The sequence below is a fragment of the Pinus tabuliformis genome, chromosome 8 (genome assembly GCF_031772625.1).
Source record: "Pinus tabuliformis cultivar Carrire ecotype Pingquan chromosome 8, CPIR1, whole genome shotgun sequence".
Taxonomy (NCBI): domain Eukaryota; kingdom Viridiplantae; phylum Streptophyta; class Pinopsida; order Pinales; family Pinaceae; genus Pinus; species Pinus tabuliformis.
This window is the reverse complement of record NC_142294.1, coordinates 1,418,098,000-1,418,111,928: the sequence shown is the minus strand read 5'-3', so window position 1 is coordinate 1,418,111,928 and position 13,929 is coordinate 1,418,098,000. Positions and strand designations below refer to the sequence as shown.

At 36.5% G+C, this 13,929-nt stretch overlaps 1 protein-coding gene across 1 annotated transcript; it reads left to right on the top strand.

Annotated features, from left to right (window-relative positions):
• Positions 1 to 7,301: 7,301 nt before the first annotated feature.
• LOC149240905 (SUN domain-containing protein 2-like) lies at positions 7,302 to 9,469 on the top strand. The gene is made up of 3 exons (XM_089367393.1): positions 7,302 to 7,389; positions 7,574 to 7,845; positions 7,932 to 9,469. The coding sequence occupies exons 2-3, from the start codon at positions 7,809 to 7,811 to the stop codon at positions 8,441 to 8,443; spliced, it is 549 nt and encodes a 182-aa protein (XP_089223519.1). The 5' UTR covers positions 7,302 to 7,389; positions 7,574 to 7,808; the 3' UTR covers positions 8,444 to 9,469.
• Positions 9,470 to 13,929: the final 4,460 nt, after the last annotated feature.

The following is a 13,929-nucleotide window of genomic DNA, read 5'->3' as shown; positions in this document are numbered from 1 at the left end:
AAATAATGTGCAATCATAAAGCATATATGACACATTCTAATTTATTACATTATGATTAAATTATCAATTGTCAATGCATAAACTATAAGTCTCTAAATTTATATCACATTTACTCATGAATGATCACATAATGAAAATAGCAATATCCAAAATCATAGACAAGAAATTAGAAATTTCTTGTCTCGTGCTTGATTAGGAGTCTCCTCCTACATAGTCGAACGACCTTAGTGCTCTTGATTAAATACAAGTTCCATACCCTAGCACCCTACGTGCTCTTGATTATTGGGAGTCTTCCCTACATAGAGGGTTTGGTTCTCTTGATTAAATACAAGTTCCATACCCTAGTACATGACAAAATCCAATGGAAACATTGCAATCCCCCCAATCCTGAAATCCTGAAAAACAGAGAAGTCTGCTGGATTTTGAGTGAAATCTAAAATTCTACCTTCTCCATATGAAATCCAATGAGGGCGAAACCACTCTCAAAAATCCTGAGTCATTTCATGGTAATGTTAAAAATTTAAGTACATTTTCATCCTTTTACTTTAAGAATTTAACATTACCATGAACTGCATATCAGCACTGGGGCCATATGCTTGAACATTAGGCTGCCCCACTCAAACAAATCCTCTTTTTTATGACTTGAGAGGCATCTAGAAGTATCCATAAGATATTTTAGTCGCCCAATAAAAAATTAGAAGCGACAAGTTAGAAGAGGAAACTTCGTCGTATGGCCTGGAAACTCGTTTCCGGCTGTACGGGCCATGTTTCCTCCTCGAGAAACTGGCTAGTACGGCTAGAAATGACTTTCCAGGCCGTACGGTACGAGTTTCCTCGTTTCTATTTCATTTCCGGCTGGAAACAGACCCTTCTCCAACGGTTCTTGCAACTTAGAACTTAGCAAATATTGCAAGGGAAGCATATGAGCCAGGTAAACAAAAATTTCAATTTTCAAATTCTTAACACTTATTTTGTTAAATCGTTTATAATTTGAAAGTTTGATATAATTTGTAATTTTGTTGAGCTAACTCATTACACTCTTATATTTTTTGCAGCGCAATGGTGGGAGGCTTTTGGTAGCCATTATCTTCAATTGTAGAAGTTTGCAATTCGTATTTTGAGTCAAACTTGTAGTGCTACTAGGTGTGAGCGCAATTGGCCTGTCTTTGAGAGGATTCACACGAAGAAGAGAAACCATTTGGATAAAAAATGGTTAAATGATGTAGTCTATGTCCAATACAACCTTTGACTCAGATGCAAGCAATCGCTGAACAAAAGCCCTGATTCAGATCCCATTGTGTTGGTAGATATTGATCCAACATCAGATTGGGTAGTGGAGAGTCATCCAACAGAGTTTGATTCTGATGAGGAATTTGATTTGGATTTACAGACGGTGGCATCACTCGAACATAATGATCACTTGTACAGCCTCAGGGCCAACCCCAAGTCCTCCAATTGCAGGCACTTCCTCTACTCAGCCACGATAGAAGTGCATATCTCGTCTATCTCAGCAGCGACCAACTGCACGACCTGCTAGTGCTACCACTTCTACAGCTGCAGTTGGAGATGATGATGAGGAGGAGCCATGGGCTTCTCTGTCTGACTCTGATTCAGAGGTTGAGCCAAATGATGTTGGCTCCTCTAGCAGTAGCTAGTAGTATTGGTCAGTTACTAGTGATGTTTCACAACTTACTTTTGTTGTAAAGGTCATTTCTAGCATCGTTGGTTATGCGTTTTTGTTTTGATCTCTATATCATCATCATGTATGTAAGGACAGTGCATTGATGCCATTTTGATATAATGGATATATTCATGAGCCTACTTTGATCATATGTTGTCTTCTATCTATATTCTAAAGCTTTGTGTTTGGAAACATGAACAAAAATCTTTAAAATTATGTTTTTTTAATAAAAAAATAAATATTTAATGTATCTTTTACAACAACCGAGTCATTGAAATCAAACCGGCTGAGTCGATACAGAGTCGGAGTCGACCCTCGGCCGAGTCAGAGTTTTAAAACATTGGTCTCTAGAACTTCTCATTGTCTTTATTATGGCTTATTTTGTAAACATTATATGATAGTTTCAATTTGAAATTTGAAGTTTGAACCTACCTTTGAACTTTAGACTAAATCATACAATTCTTTGGCAATGAATATGATGCTCTATTTCATTTTGTGGTTGATATTATCTCTTACAATTTTTTGATGAAATTTTTTATATGTTGAAACCTGAAGGTTGGCGTTGTGGTTGATTATTGATAATTTCATGACAATATGTTTACGTTGAGCCTAGGCCAGGGCCAGCCCCTATATTGGATGGAAGCAATACCAATGACCCACAATGATATGCTTATCACCAAGATTGTGTGAGGCTCGGTCGGGCCTGGATGCCCCTTGGGAAGTTTAATTCCCCCAAAGTGGCTTCCATCCTCAACCGACCAAGTCGATACTGAGTCGGAGTCGATCCTCGGTCAAGTCGGAGTTTTAGAACATTGGTCTTTAGAACTTCTTACTATGTTTATTATGGCTTATTTTGTAAACATTATATGATAGTTTTAGTTTGAAATTTGAAGTTTGAACCTACCTTTGAACTTTAGACTAAATTGTACAATTCTTTGGTAATGAATATGATGCTCTATTTCCATTATAAAAAATTAGGGGAACAAGGTATGGAATAAAATATTGTATTTTAATTAAATTATTAAAAAATATATTTTTGATATTATAAAAAAAAATAAAAATAAAAAATAAAAAATTATATTGTTATTAAAATTAGATGGCCACTTAAAAATTATAAGGAGACCATTAATTTTAATTTAAAAATTAATTTATTATTATTATTATCATTTTCAAGTGAATTGTTAGATTTTATGGGGTCAGAATTCATTAATTCTTATTATAAGGGGTCATAAGAATTATCTATTAGGCCATAAACTAAATATATCATGAATTTATAATTTAGGAAAAGATAATTGTGTTCCATCACATTGTGTCAAATACTTTGTCGTATCATGAGATTTTTTATTTTTATTATTATTATTATTATTATAGTCAATATAAAATAAAATAAGTGTTTGTTAAAGGTAATTTGATTGGTTGAGACTTATGGGAATAATGTCATCCACTTCCGTTTTGATGTTTTTTAATTTTACTGGATAAAATTTATGGTTTATCATATCACATTAAGGGGTTTTTCTTGATAATAGTGATATGTGATCTTTGATGGCAGTGATAATTCTATGTTGTAGTTGTAGATTCTCCCCTAACACAAAGAAAGAAAGATATATATATATATATTATGATGATTAACGCCCGCTAAGACCAATGTGATCTTTCAAACCCAAAGAAAATAAGAAATTAATTGTGATTCTTCAAGATTTTATTTCTATGATTAAAAAGAATGGAAAAAGAAGAGTTCTAAGATCACTATAGTTACAGTGACTTAACAAGTCAAGAAGATTGGAAGGGTGACAAATGTTATGGAAATAAGAGTAGATGTGAGTAAGAGCTTGGCAATCTAAGAGGACATGATTTTCATCTTGCACCCTCTTAGCATTGCAAATGAGACAAAGTCTTGGAATTTTGGGAATAGACCTATTCCCAGTTTCACTACTAAGCGTATGAGAATTAGTTCTTATCCTAGCAATGTTTATTTTTTTCTTAGTACTTGTCAAAATAGAGAGATAAATCTAGTTAGAAATGGTGCATTTGATCACCTCCTTGTAATACATTTGCTTCATTTTCCCCTCCAGTGCCTTATCATCCCACAATTTATCTTTAAATTGGGAGGTAATAGTGCTTTTGATACTATCCTTATTTCCGAGGGTGATCTCCTCCTTTTATCCCCTAATGATCGAGCCAAGACTAGACATCCTTATGTCATCCATACTTGAGGCAAATATATATATATATATATACTCATAAATTTTAAAACAAAACAAAACAAAACAAAAAATGTTTATCATATTTATCTTACATATGAATCTCCTATCTTAAAAAGCTTTATGGATCTCCAAATGTCATGGATAACTTTGAAACCCTGCTCACTACAAAAGAAATTTTCTCATTAAAAGACATTGATTTTGGGATTAATCGTTTGGCTAATGGGAAAGCTAAGGACATTGAAGGTTACCAGGTGGAAATCCTAAAAATTGGAGGTCATGTCCTCATCCCCTACATCCACATGCTTTTCAATCAAGCGGTCAAGCAAGGGTTCCCTAAACCATGGACTCAAAGCCTCATTATCCCTATTTTTAAAAGTGGGGATACAAATAACCCCTCTAATTATCGAACAATTATGATCAGCGCTCTCCTAGCCAAGTTATATGGTATTATTTTGGAAAAGAAGTTGAGCATATGGCTTGAAAGTGAAGGTAAGCGGGCTAAAGGCCAAGCGGGTTTTAGAAGGCAACACTCAACAACAGACCACCTCGTTATGCTTAGGATCGTTGTGGAGGAATGCCGCAATGATAAATCCAATCTCTTCTGTTGCTTTCTGAACTTTAGAAAGGCTTTTGATATGGTTCCTAGAAACAACCTATGGAATAGATTAGAAGAGCTAAAGGTTCCTTTTGAGTTGAGAGCTGCCGCTATAAGGTTATACGAGAATGTAATTGCCAAGTTAAAGAGAAATGAGGGGTGGTTGAAAGATATTAAGTGTAATATTGGAGTTAAACAAGGTTGCCCCCTCTCCCATACCCTATTTGGCATTTACATCGATAAGCTAGAAGGTTGTTTAGAGAACGCAGGATGTGCTGGCACAATATTCGCTGGGATAGTCATCATCCTTCTTCTCTACGCTGACGATATCGTTCTTCTCGCAAGGTGTCCATACGATCTTGATAAGCAACTTAGACTTCTTAAGGATTTCTGCTCTACTATGGGTATGATTGTTAATACTGACAAAACAAAAGTTATGATTATCAAATCCAAGAAGGACACTTACGCTAATTTTATGTATGCCAATAGTAACTTGGAGGAAGTGTCATCCTACAAGTACCTAGGAACTGATATTCATCACAAGCTCAACTGGAACTATAGCATTGAGAAAAGGATTAATGGGGGTGGAAAACTTATTTTGGTCTTGAAAATTGTAAAATGGCCAACTTCATAATGTGGGATAGAAATAAGTTCCTCTTTGAAAATTTAGTCACTCCGGTTATCTTATATGGATGTGAGGTTTGGGGTTGTAGCATTTCTAGAGAATCCTGGAGAAAGATTGAGCAAATCTAGAAGCGTTTTATAACGTATAACCTCAAAATTAAAAGCAACACACCCTATCCTATTCTCCTTATAGAAGTGGGTCTTTCCCCTATCGAGAGCCTAGCTATGACCAGGCTTCTGTTGTACAAGCACAAACTCAATAACGTAGGAAACCATAGACTTCCTAAACTAGCTTTAAATTCTAGCCAAAACCACCTAAGGCTCAAGCGAGGCTGGTATAAAGACACTAGGGCTTGGTTAAACCATTGGGAGATCGACAAGAATGTTGCATTGCAAAACATTAATAACATTAAAAATATTGTTACTTCTAAGTTCAAAGAAAAAATGTGGTGTGAGAAAGATTTAGCAGCGAAAAGAAAATTAAGATATTATAAGGAGGTCATCAACCCCACCCTAGAAGATCAAAAACATCTCTCTGTTTTAACTAGCTCAAAGAAGAAAATTAATATAGCCAAGATTAGAACGAACCCTCATGAGGTCCACAGTGAAACGGGTCGTTGGATAGTTCCTAAAACACCATGGATGGAAAGGTTCTGCCATCTTTGCGAGAATATGAACATCGAGGATGAAAATCACTTCCTCTTAGAGTGCCCTGTGTACAACCACATTAGATCTCAGTGTCAAAATCTTTGTTGCAACACTGACCTTCCTAACCTTTTACGATGTCAAAATTATAGTGAACTCGAAAGGGTTCTCTCCAAATTTTTTGAGCATGGGAATAAAATTTTAAATCAAACTAAATAATTCGTTTTTTAGGTCCGACAGACCAAAGTTTGCTCTCAATAGACGTTAACCATCATCATCAAAATAAAACATTTTTTCAAAACATTTTAACTATATTTTTTTTAAATCTTAATTTAAAAAAACAATTAACTTCTCGAATATTTTTTTTTCAATTTTTTATATTTAATAAAAACTTATAACACATTTTTTTTCTAAAAAAAAATACAATTTCCATTAAAAAAAACTTATAACATATTAACTTATTCATTAAAATTTAATAAAATTAAAATTTCACTATTATCATTTAAATAGAACATATTCTATAACTTATATAAATAATTTGTATTTGAATAAATAATTTAAATAGAATGTATTCTATAACTCGTATGAATAATTTATATAGCATATATTCTATAAACTTATAAATATAAAATATGCAAGTTCTTTATATTGATTAATTTTTTTAAAGATATTATTTATTATCAAGATTTTGAATATTTAATTTTATAACTTAATAAAATATAAATAATTTAGGTTTAAGTTACGGATATATTATAAAGCTTAGTTTTTCTAATTTACATATTTTAATAATTTAAATTATAATTATAATTATATATAATATTAATATATATATATATATATATAATAATGGTGGATTTAATTGTGAATTTGATGTTTCTCCTTTCCCTCCGTGTCTAGACCAACACAGACAAGTTGGCACTTATTCCTAATGGTGGACAATTCCCACCGACCTTACTTAATGATACGATATAGGTCCATTATCACATCACCTTTATATTATTATAATCAAACTCCATGGAATGATCTGCATAGTCTACACTTCAGTTAAGCCAATCTCATCCGCAATTTGTTACAGGTCCATCAAAAGCATTTTGACCAACCGAACTACGAATAGCAACAGCATAAGATTCCCTCAGCTGACGTGGACGGAGAACCAGATTTGAATATGACATGGCATGGGAAAGGTTGCCATGTCATAAAGTTTCTCACTTTGTGTGCGCGTCAGGGCAGGTTCATTCACCAGAAATAATAGCAAATATTTAACTGTCCAGAGGCACTAAACAAACTAGAAAACTGTCATTGGAATAATTACTAAAGTAAAATAGTTGGTCAGTGGGTCCACTCCACGCGTTGTCCAGGCTGGCCGGCCACATGTGTCGTCCTGAACTCATCGTATGAGTAGTGTGGGCCCCAGATATGGACGTCCAGGCTGTCGTGCAGTCCACGGCCGTTTCCCGCACTTTTTTCGATGGCGACGGATTCCGCGCCCGTATTTTCAACATTTTCATTACTGTATTGATAGAAGTGTATCTTGATTTGTAGTATAAAGCTTCTGAAGCTTTCGATTGAATCAGCAGAGCCAAGTTCTTGATCATCCTGTATACAGGATCCCGAATTGGTACGATATGGCCGGTGTTGAGGTAAATCAGTGAAGCTCTGCATGTTGGCATTGCCATTTGATGTTCACTATCAAATTTGTTTTCATCATTCTGATTGATTGTTCTGTATCAAGATCTATGGATCCAAACTTCAGTTGCATAGATCGAAGGCTTTAGCGAGTATGGGGTAATCCCGTGATGGATTGTTTGTTTGTGCAGGTTCCAGGTTCCAGGTTGCAGGTTGTTTGTTTGTTTTGATGAACAGACTCAGCGGTTTCCGAGGGTTCAAGCGGTTGAAACACCCCACCTCTTATCCTTATATTCGTTGATACGAAACTCCACCTCTTACACAATTTCTTGCAATAAATTGTTTTCCCGAGATGTATGACATCCCTATCCATGGCAGTATGATAGGGATGTGATACATCACGGAAAAACAATTTATTACAAGGTTTACAAAGATGGGATCAAGCAACTCAGATTCTCCAAGCAACTCAGGTCAGTGCATATCACAATATTTTATCTCGATCATTTGAAAGAAATATCCGTGTAGTTACGATGAAATGGTCTTCTTACTGTCACAGATGCCATGGATCTTATAAATGCTCTTATGAATGAAAAGGGTGCAGTTGCAGATAGGAAGTCTGCCATTAGTTTCAGCGATTTCCATGCCGCCGTACAGAAGATGGTTGAAGCAGAGATTGAGAAACATTCGGCTGATGGAATAGGGAGAGTGGATTATGCAGTAGCCAGTGGTGGAGGAAAGCTTTTATATCATTCTGAAGGATATTACCCTGGCAATAAGTTATCTCTGTCTTGGAGAGAGATATCCAGAAGGATATTTTCCTTGAACAACCTTCACCCTCTTGCTAATGAAATACTGACCCCCAAATTCGGTGAGCCAGGGAGGTGTCTTCCACTCAAGGGTAGTGATGTTCTTGTCTCCATCAAGCTTAGGATTCCCATTTTTCCTCAAGCAGTCACTCTGGAACATGTCTCCAAGGTAGCACTCTTTTCCTTCTATTTATTTGAAGCAGTTCACTTCTGTTTGCTTGATGCTTTTTCTCTAATGGAAGTTTTAAGAAACATGTCCTGAGGAGCTGCACTGCATAGTATGGCTTCCTTTGGCTTAGAAGCCATGTATGAGGCATGTCTATTTTACCGCCAAACAGACATTGCTTTTTACTCCTTGTTTGAATCGATTTTCGTATCCACTTTCCACTGTTGAGGATTTGGCAAAGGGATCTTGATGTTGTGTGGTCTTCTTCATTTCTTTTTTGCACAAATTCGGCTGTGGTTGGTTTTCTTCTCCTGGTTCCTGTTCTCAAATGTGGTCTTCTCCTGTGCTAACAGACTCTCTGTAGGAATTTTCTTCCTTCTTCATGGGCCTTCTCTGTAGCTGTTGTTTCTATAATTTTGGTTGCTTTCCTTTTGGTTGTCTTTTAATCTAACCTTCTATGTAACTGTTGTTTCTATAATTTTGGTTGCTTTCCTTTTGGTTGTTTTTTATTCTAACCGGTCTTATTTTCGTCCTCTCAACTTTTTGAATCCCACTGCAGGCCATCTCTGGGAGATCTATTATGGCTCTGAATGTCCTTCCACTTGCTGTACCTTTCTTGTGCAGGCAGTCATTAGACGGCCTGCATCTTGGCAGAGTCTGCATTTGAAGATTGTACTTCCATAGTCATCTGGCTGGGTTCATTGAGATCCTTTCAAATTTAGGTCAACCCTATGAGGCATACCTTTGTTGACTATTCTACGCATGTTCAGGTGCAATTGAAGATTTTACTCTCCTCGTTAGTCTTATGAAATTTTATAAATTGACCTAGGAAATTGCTGAACTCTTCCATAAGAACTACTCTTTTACATTACCCCATAAAGAAAGGAGAACCCTTACCAGATTACAATGCTTTCTGCTATGATAAGCATTCTTACTCACAAGATTCTGTTTCTCATTAGTTGATATCCGTACCCACTTCTAGAGCTAGCTTTGGATTACCGAGCTATACCGGGTGCAAAATCATACAATGCATTTATGTCATTTTTCTCTTGCACTGATACAAACAACATCAGTGGTTTCAGTGTCCTGCCTTGTGTACCATATCTGACTTGTAGTTGTTATATATGTGATGGCAAGCTATCTTATTATAGTGGAATACCTCATATGATTGATATGATATATGATCAAAGTCAAACAGTTATTTTGCTCGTGTCCATAAAAAATCAGTTGATTTCACTTAAAGATCAGTTAGCTTTGCTCATGTCTATCAAAATTCTGGAAAATTCTGGAATAGTCATATCCCTGTATTGAGATTTTATTCCACATGATCAATAATCCCCTTCTTGTCCACCTATGGCTTTACACGCAATACCGTCCTAAAGCTTTATCCTGTAGGTACACTTCATTGCGCAGGTCCTCATTAGTGTCCTTTCTCATGCCAGCATTGCTTGATGTCTTTGTATGTTTACGTTATCCATTCCCTTGGCTCAATGGATGATTTCTTTGGGTCTTAGTGCTTACACAATGCGGCTGTCTAATTCACCACACTAATTTCCTCACAGACAGCAAAGTGATAGCCTGTTGCCTCAAAAACAGGTGGGTTATGACAATTAAATTGTCTCTGTTTCTTAATCAATGCCAAGACAGAACTCATCTTCATTAGGCGGGCTCTTGGATTCCCACGTGCTCTCACAATTCAAATCAGTTCTCTTTCAGTTGTATTGACATTGCTATTTCTGGCACCCATACACACAGACTGCTAAGGGGTTCACAGAGTGGAGATTACTGTAGGTTCTCTCAGGTGTTATGGTTTGGAAGCTTAAAGTAACTGTGCATCACTTCTGGGATTGCCATGGCTCGGAAAAAGCAAAGGAATTTGGAGGATTTCTTCCTCTTGAGTTTAGTGGGTATCTTCAAGGAGTCTGTAGTGATTGTTGTGAACCATCTTTCCTTCTTCACTTCAATTGCCTTTCTACTTTGATCCCCGGTTTCTTCTGTAATTGTTCTCTCCCAAGCCCTTCTCGATAGCCTCCTTATAGCCAAAATCTCACAACAAATCCAAGCACTGGGTTTATTCTCATATGATGATCATGATGCCCATCTCACCAAACTCATATATCACAAGCTTTCCGAGACCATGATTTCTTATGCTCTTTGCCTGCCATTTCTAGTCACATTTTCAATGTGGGCAAGAGCAGCAGTGGCCCATACAGTTGCCTCTATTTATGCAGGCAATAGGCCTTCATGACAGAGGTTGATTAAACAGCTGCCCAAGCTCTGGAAACGCCTTTGTGGTGACATATATCTGGGTCTGTCTGTTGATCCTAGGATTCAATGCCCTAATGTTTGTGTTAATGTCTGCAATCATTAATGGGGTATCTGTACTGGGATTGCCTACAGTATGGATGATTGGGGCTGCTGTTTGTGGGGCAATTCTTTATTCAATTGTGTTTGCACATGCCATGATAGTCTGCAACCTGGCCACAATTGTGTGTCTATGGAATCTGATTGTTGTTATGGTCTGGATGCTGTTTTCAGGGCCCTGTTTCTGATAAGGGGACCCAGATAGCTCCTCTAGTGGCCCTTATTACAAACATGAGCTTGGCCTTGGTTGAGAACCTATTTCAATACAGATTGATGGGGATGGGACATGCAGGGGGCGTTGGTACATATAATTATTCATGGCTGTAGAATCACATTGACATGCTATATATGGTTGACTAACCATCTAATATGCACTTGAATTCTCCATATTAGAGCATAGTTTAGGTATGATCTTGACTTGTGAAAGGAACCCACATCGTTATTTCTTTTTTATATGCATGATTTTCGGATGTTGAAACCAATTGATCCATTATTCGAATTATGAAATTAGCCCTTTTTTAATGGTATGTTAGAAAACAAGCTATACACGTCTTGAGGAATATGGGTAATTATTTATTTGAAATGGAGGTGTTTTATGCAAACACAAAAGTGCCAAATCCCAATTAATAAATAAATTTTAATTGTTTAACAATTAAATAATGGCATAGTTAATGCATGTTGAAGTAATAACTTGGGATTTACTTAGTTAATGCATGTTGAAGTAATAACTTGGGATTCACTTAGTTAATGCATGTTGAAGTAATAACTTGGGATTCACTTATTATTTGGGAGTTGGTACATATGGGTTTTGTTTCTTGTTCATGGTGTACCTTATTCTTTCTTCAAGAGGTAAGTAAAGGAATGTATTGTTTGCTGAAGGTGAAGATTAAAGTTGGTCATGAAGAATCATCTATGCAACTTTTTAGATGCCATAAGGTCAAAGAATGATTATCTTCAAACCCAAGTTTTCTTTTCAATTCTCAACCACGCAAGTGAAAGGAACCCACATCATTATTGCTTTTTTATATGCATGATTTTCGGACATTGAAACCAATTGATCCATTATTCAAATTATGAAATTAACCTTTTTTTTTAATGGTATGTTAGAAAAAAATCTATACACATGTCTTAGGAATATGGGTAATTATTTATTTGAAATGGAGGTGTTTTATGCAAACACAAAAGTCCCAAATCCCAATTAATAAATAAATCCCCAGTTATGTTGTTTAGCAATTAAATAATGGCATAGTTAATGCATGTTGAAGCCTTTCTTGTGCAGGCAGTCATTAGACAGCCTGCATCTTGGCAGAGTCTGCATTTGAAGATTGTACTTCCATAGTCATCTGGCTGGGTTCATTGAGATCCTTTCAAATTTAGGTCAACCCTATGAGGCATACTTTTGTTGACTGTTCTACGCATGTTCAGGTGCAATTGAAGATTTTACTCTCCTCGTTGGTCTTATGAAATTTTATAAAATGACCTAAGAAATTGTTGAACTCTTCCATAAGAACTACTCTTTTACATTACCCCATAAAGGAAGGAGAACCCTTACTAGATTACAATGTTTTCTGCTATGATAAGCATTCTTACTCACAAGATTCTGTTTCTCATTAGTTGATATCCGTAGCCACTTCTAGAGCTAGCTTTGGATTACTGAGCTATACCGGGTGCAAAATCATACAATGCATTTATGTCATTTTTCTCTTGCTCTGATACAAACAACATCAGTGGTTTCAGTGTCCTGCCTTGTGTACCATATCTGACTTGTAGTTGTTATATATGCGATGGCAAGCTATCTTATTATAGTGGAATACCTGATATGATTGATCTGATTAAAGTCAAACAGTTGACTTTGCTGATGTCCATAAAAAATCAGTTGATTTCGCTTAAAGATCAGTTAGCTTTGCTCATGTCTATCAAAATTCTGGAAAATTCTAGAATAGTCATATCCCTGTATTGAGATTTTATTCCACATGATCAATAATCCCCTTGTCCACCTATGGCTTTACACGCAATACCGTCCTAAAGCTTTATCCTGTAGGTACACTTCATTGCGCAGGTCCTCATTAGTGTCCTTTTTCACGCTAGCATTGCTTGATGTCTTTGTATGTTTACGTTATCCATTCCCTCAGCTTAATGGATAATTTCTTTGGGTATTAGTGCTTACACAATGTGGCTGTCTAATCTACCACACTAATTTCCTCACAGACAACAAAGTGATAGCCTATTGCCTCAAAAACAGGTGGGTTATGACAATTAAGTTTGTCTCTGTTTCTTAATCAATGCCAAGATGGAACTCATCTTCATTAGGCGGGCTCTTGGATTCCCACGCGTTCTCACAATTCAAATCAGTTCTCTTTCAGTTGTATTGACATTGCTATTTCTGGCACCCATACACACAGACTGCTAAGGGGTTCACAGAGTGGAAATTACTGTAGGTTCTATCAGGTGTTATGGTTTGGAAGATTAAAGTAACTGTGTATCACTTCTGGGATTGCCATGGCTCGGAAAAAGCAAAGGAATTTGGAGGATTTCTTCCTCTTGAGTTTAGTGGGTATCTTCAAGGAGTCTGTAGTGGTTGTTGTGAACCATTTGTCCTTCTTCACTTCAATTGCCTTTCTACTTTTATACCCCCGGTTTCTTCTGTAATTGTTCTCTCCCAAGCCCTTCTCGATCACCTCCTTGTAGCCAAAATCTCACAACAAATCCAAGCACTGGGTTTATTCTCATATAATGATCATGATGCCCATCTCACCAAACTCATATATCACAAGCTCTCCGAGACCATGATTTCTTATGCTCTTTGCCTCCCATTTCTAGTCACATTTTCAATGTGGGCAGGAGCAGTTGTGGCCCATGCAGTTGCCTCTATTTATGCAGGCAATAGGCCTTCATGACAGAGGTTGATTAAACAGCTGCCCAAGCTCTGGAAACACCTTTGTGGTGACATATATCTGGGTCTGTCTGTTGATACTAGGATTCAATGCCCTAATGTTTGTGTTAATGTCTGCAATCATTAATGGGGTATCTGTACTGGGATTGCCTACAGTATGGATGATTGGGGCAGCTGTTTGTGGGGCAATTCTTTATTCAATTGTGTTTGCACATGTCATGATAGTCTGCAACCTGGCCACAATTGTGTGTCTATGGAATTTGATTGTTGTTATGGTCTGGATGCAATACAAGAACTTGAAGTTGCAAGGCAACTCATACCATAA

Bases quoted from the DNA above. Each gene is read 5' to 3' on its own strand.
- LOC149240905 (XM_089367393.1), top strand. From the start codon at position 7,809: ATGGGATCAAGCAACTCAGATTCTCCAAGCAACTCAG. The intron at 7,846-7,931 runs GTCAGTGCATAT...TTACTGTCACAG, and splicing joins AGATTCTCCAAGCAACTCAG to ATGCCATGGATCTTATAAAT.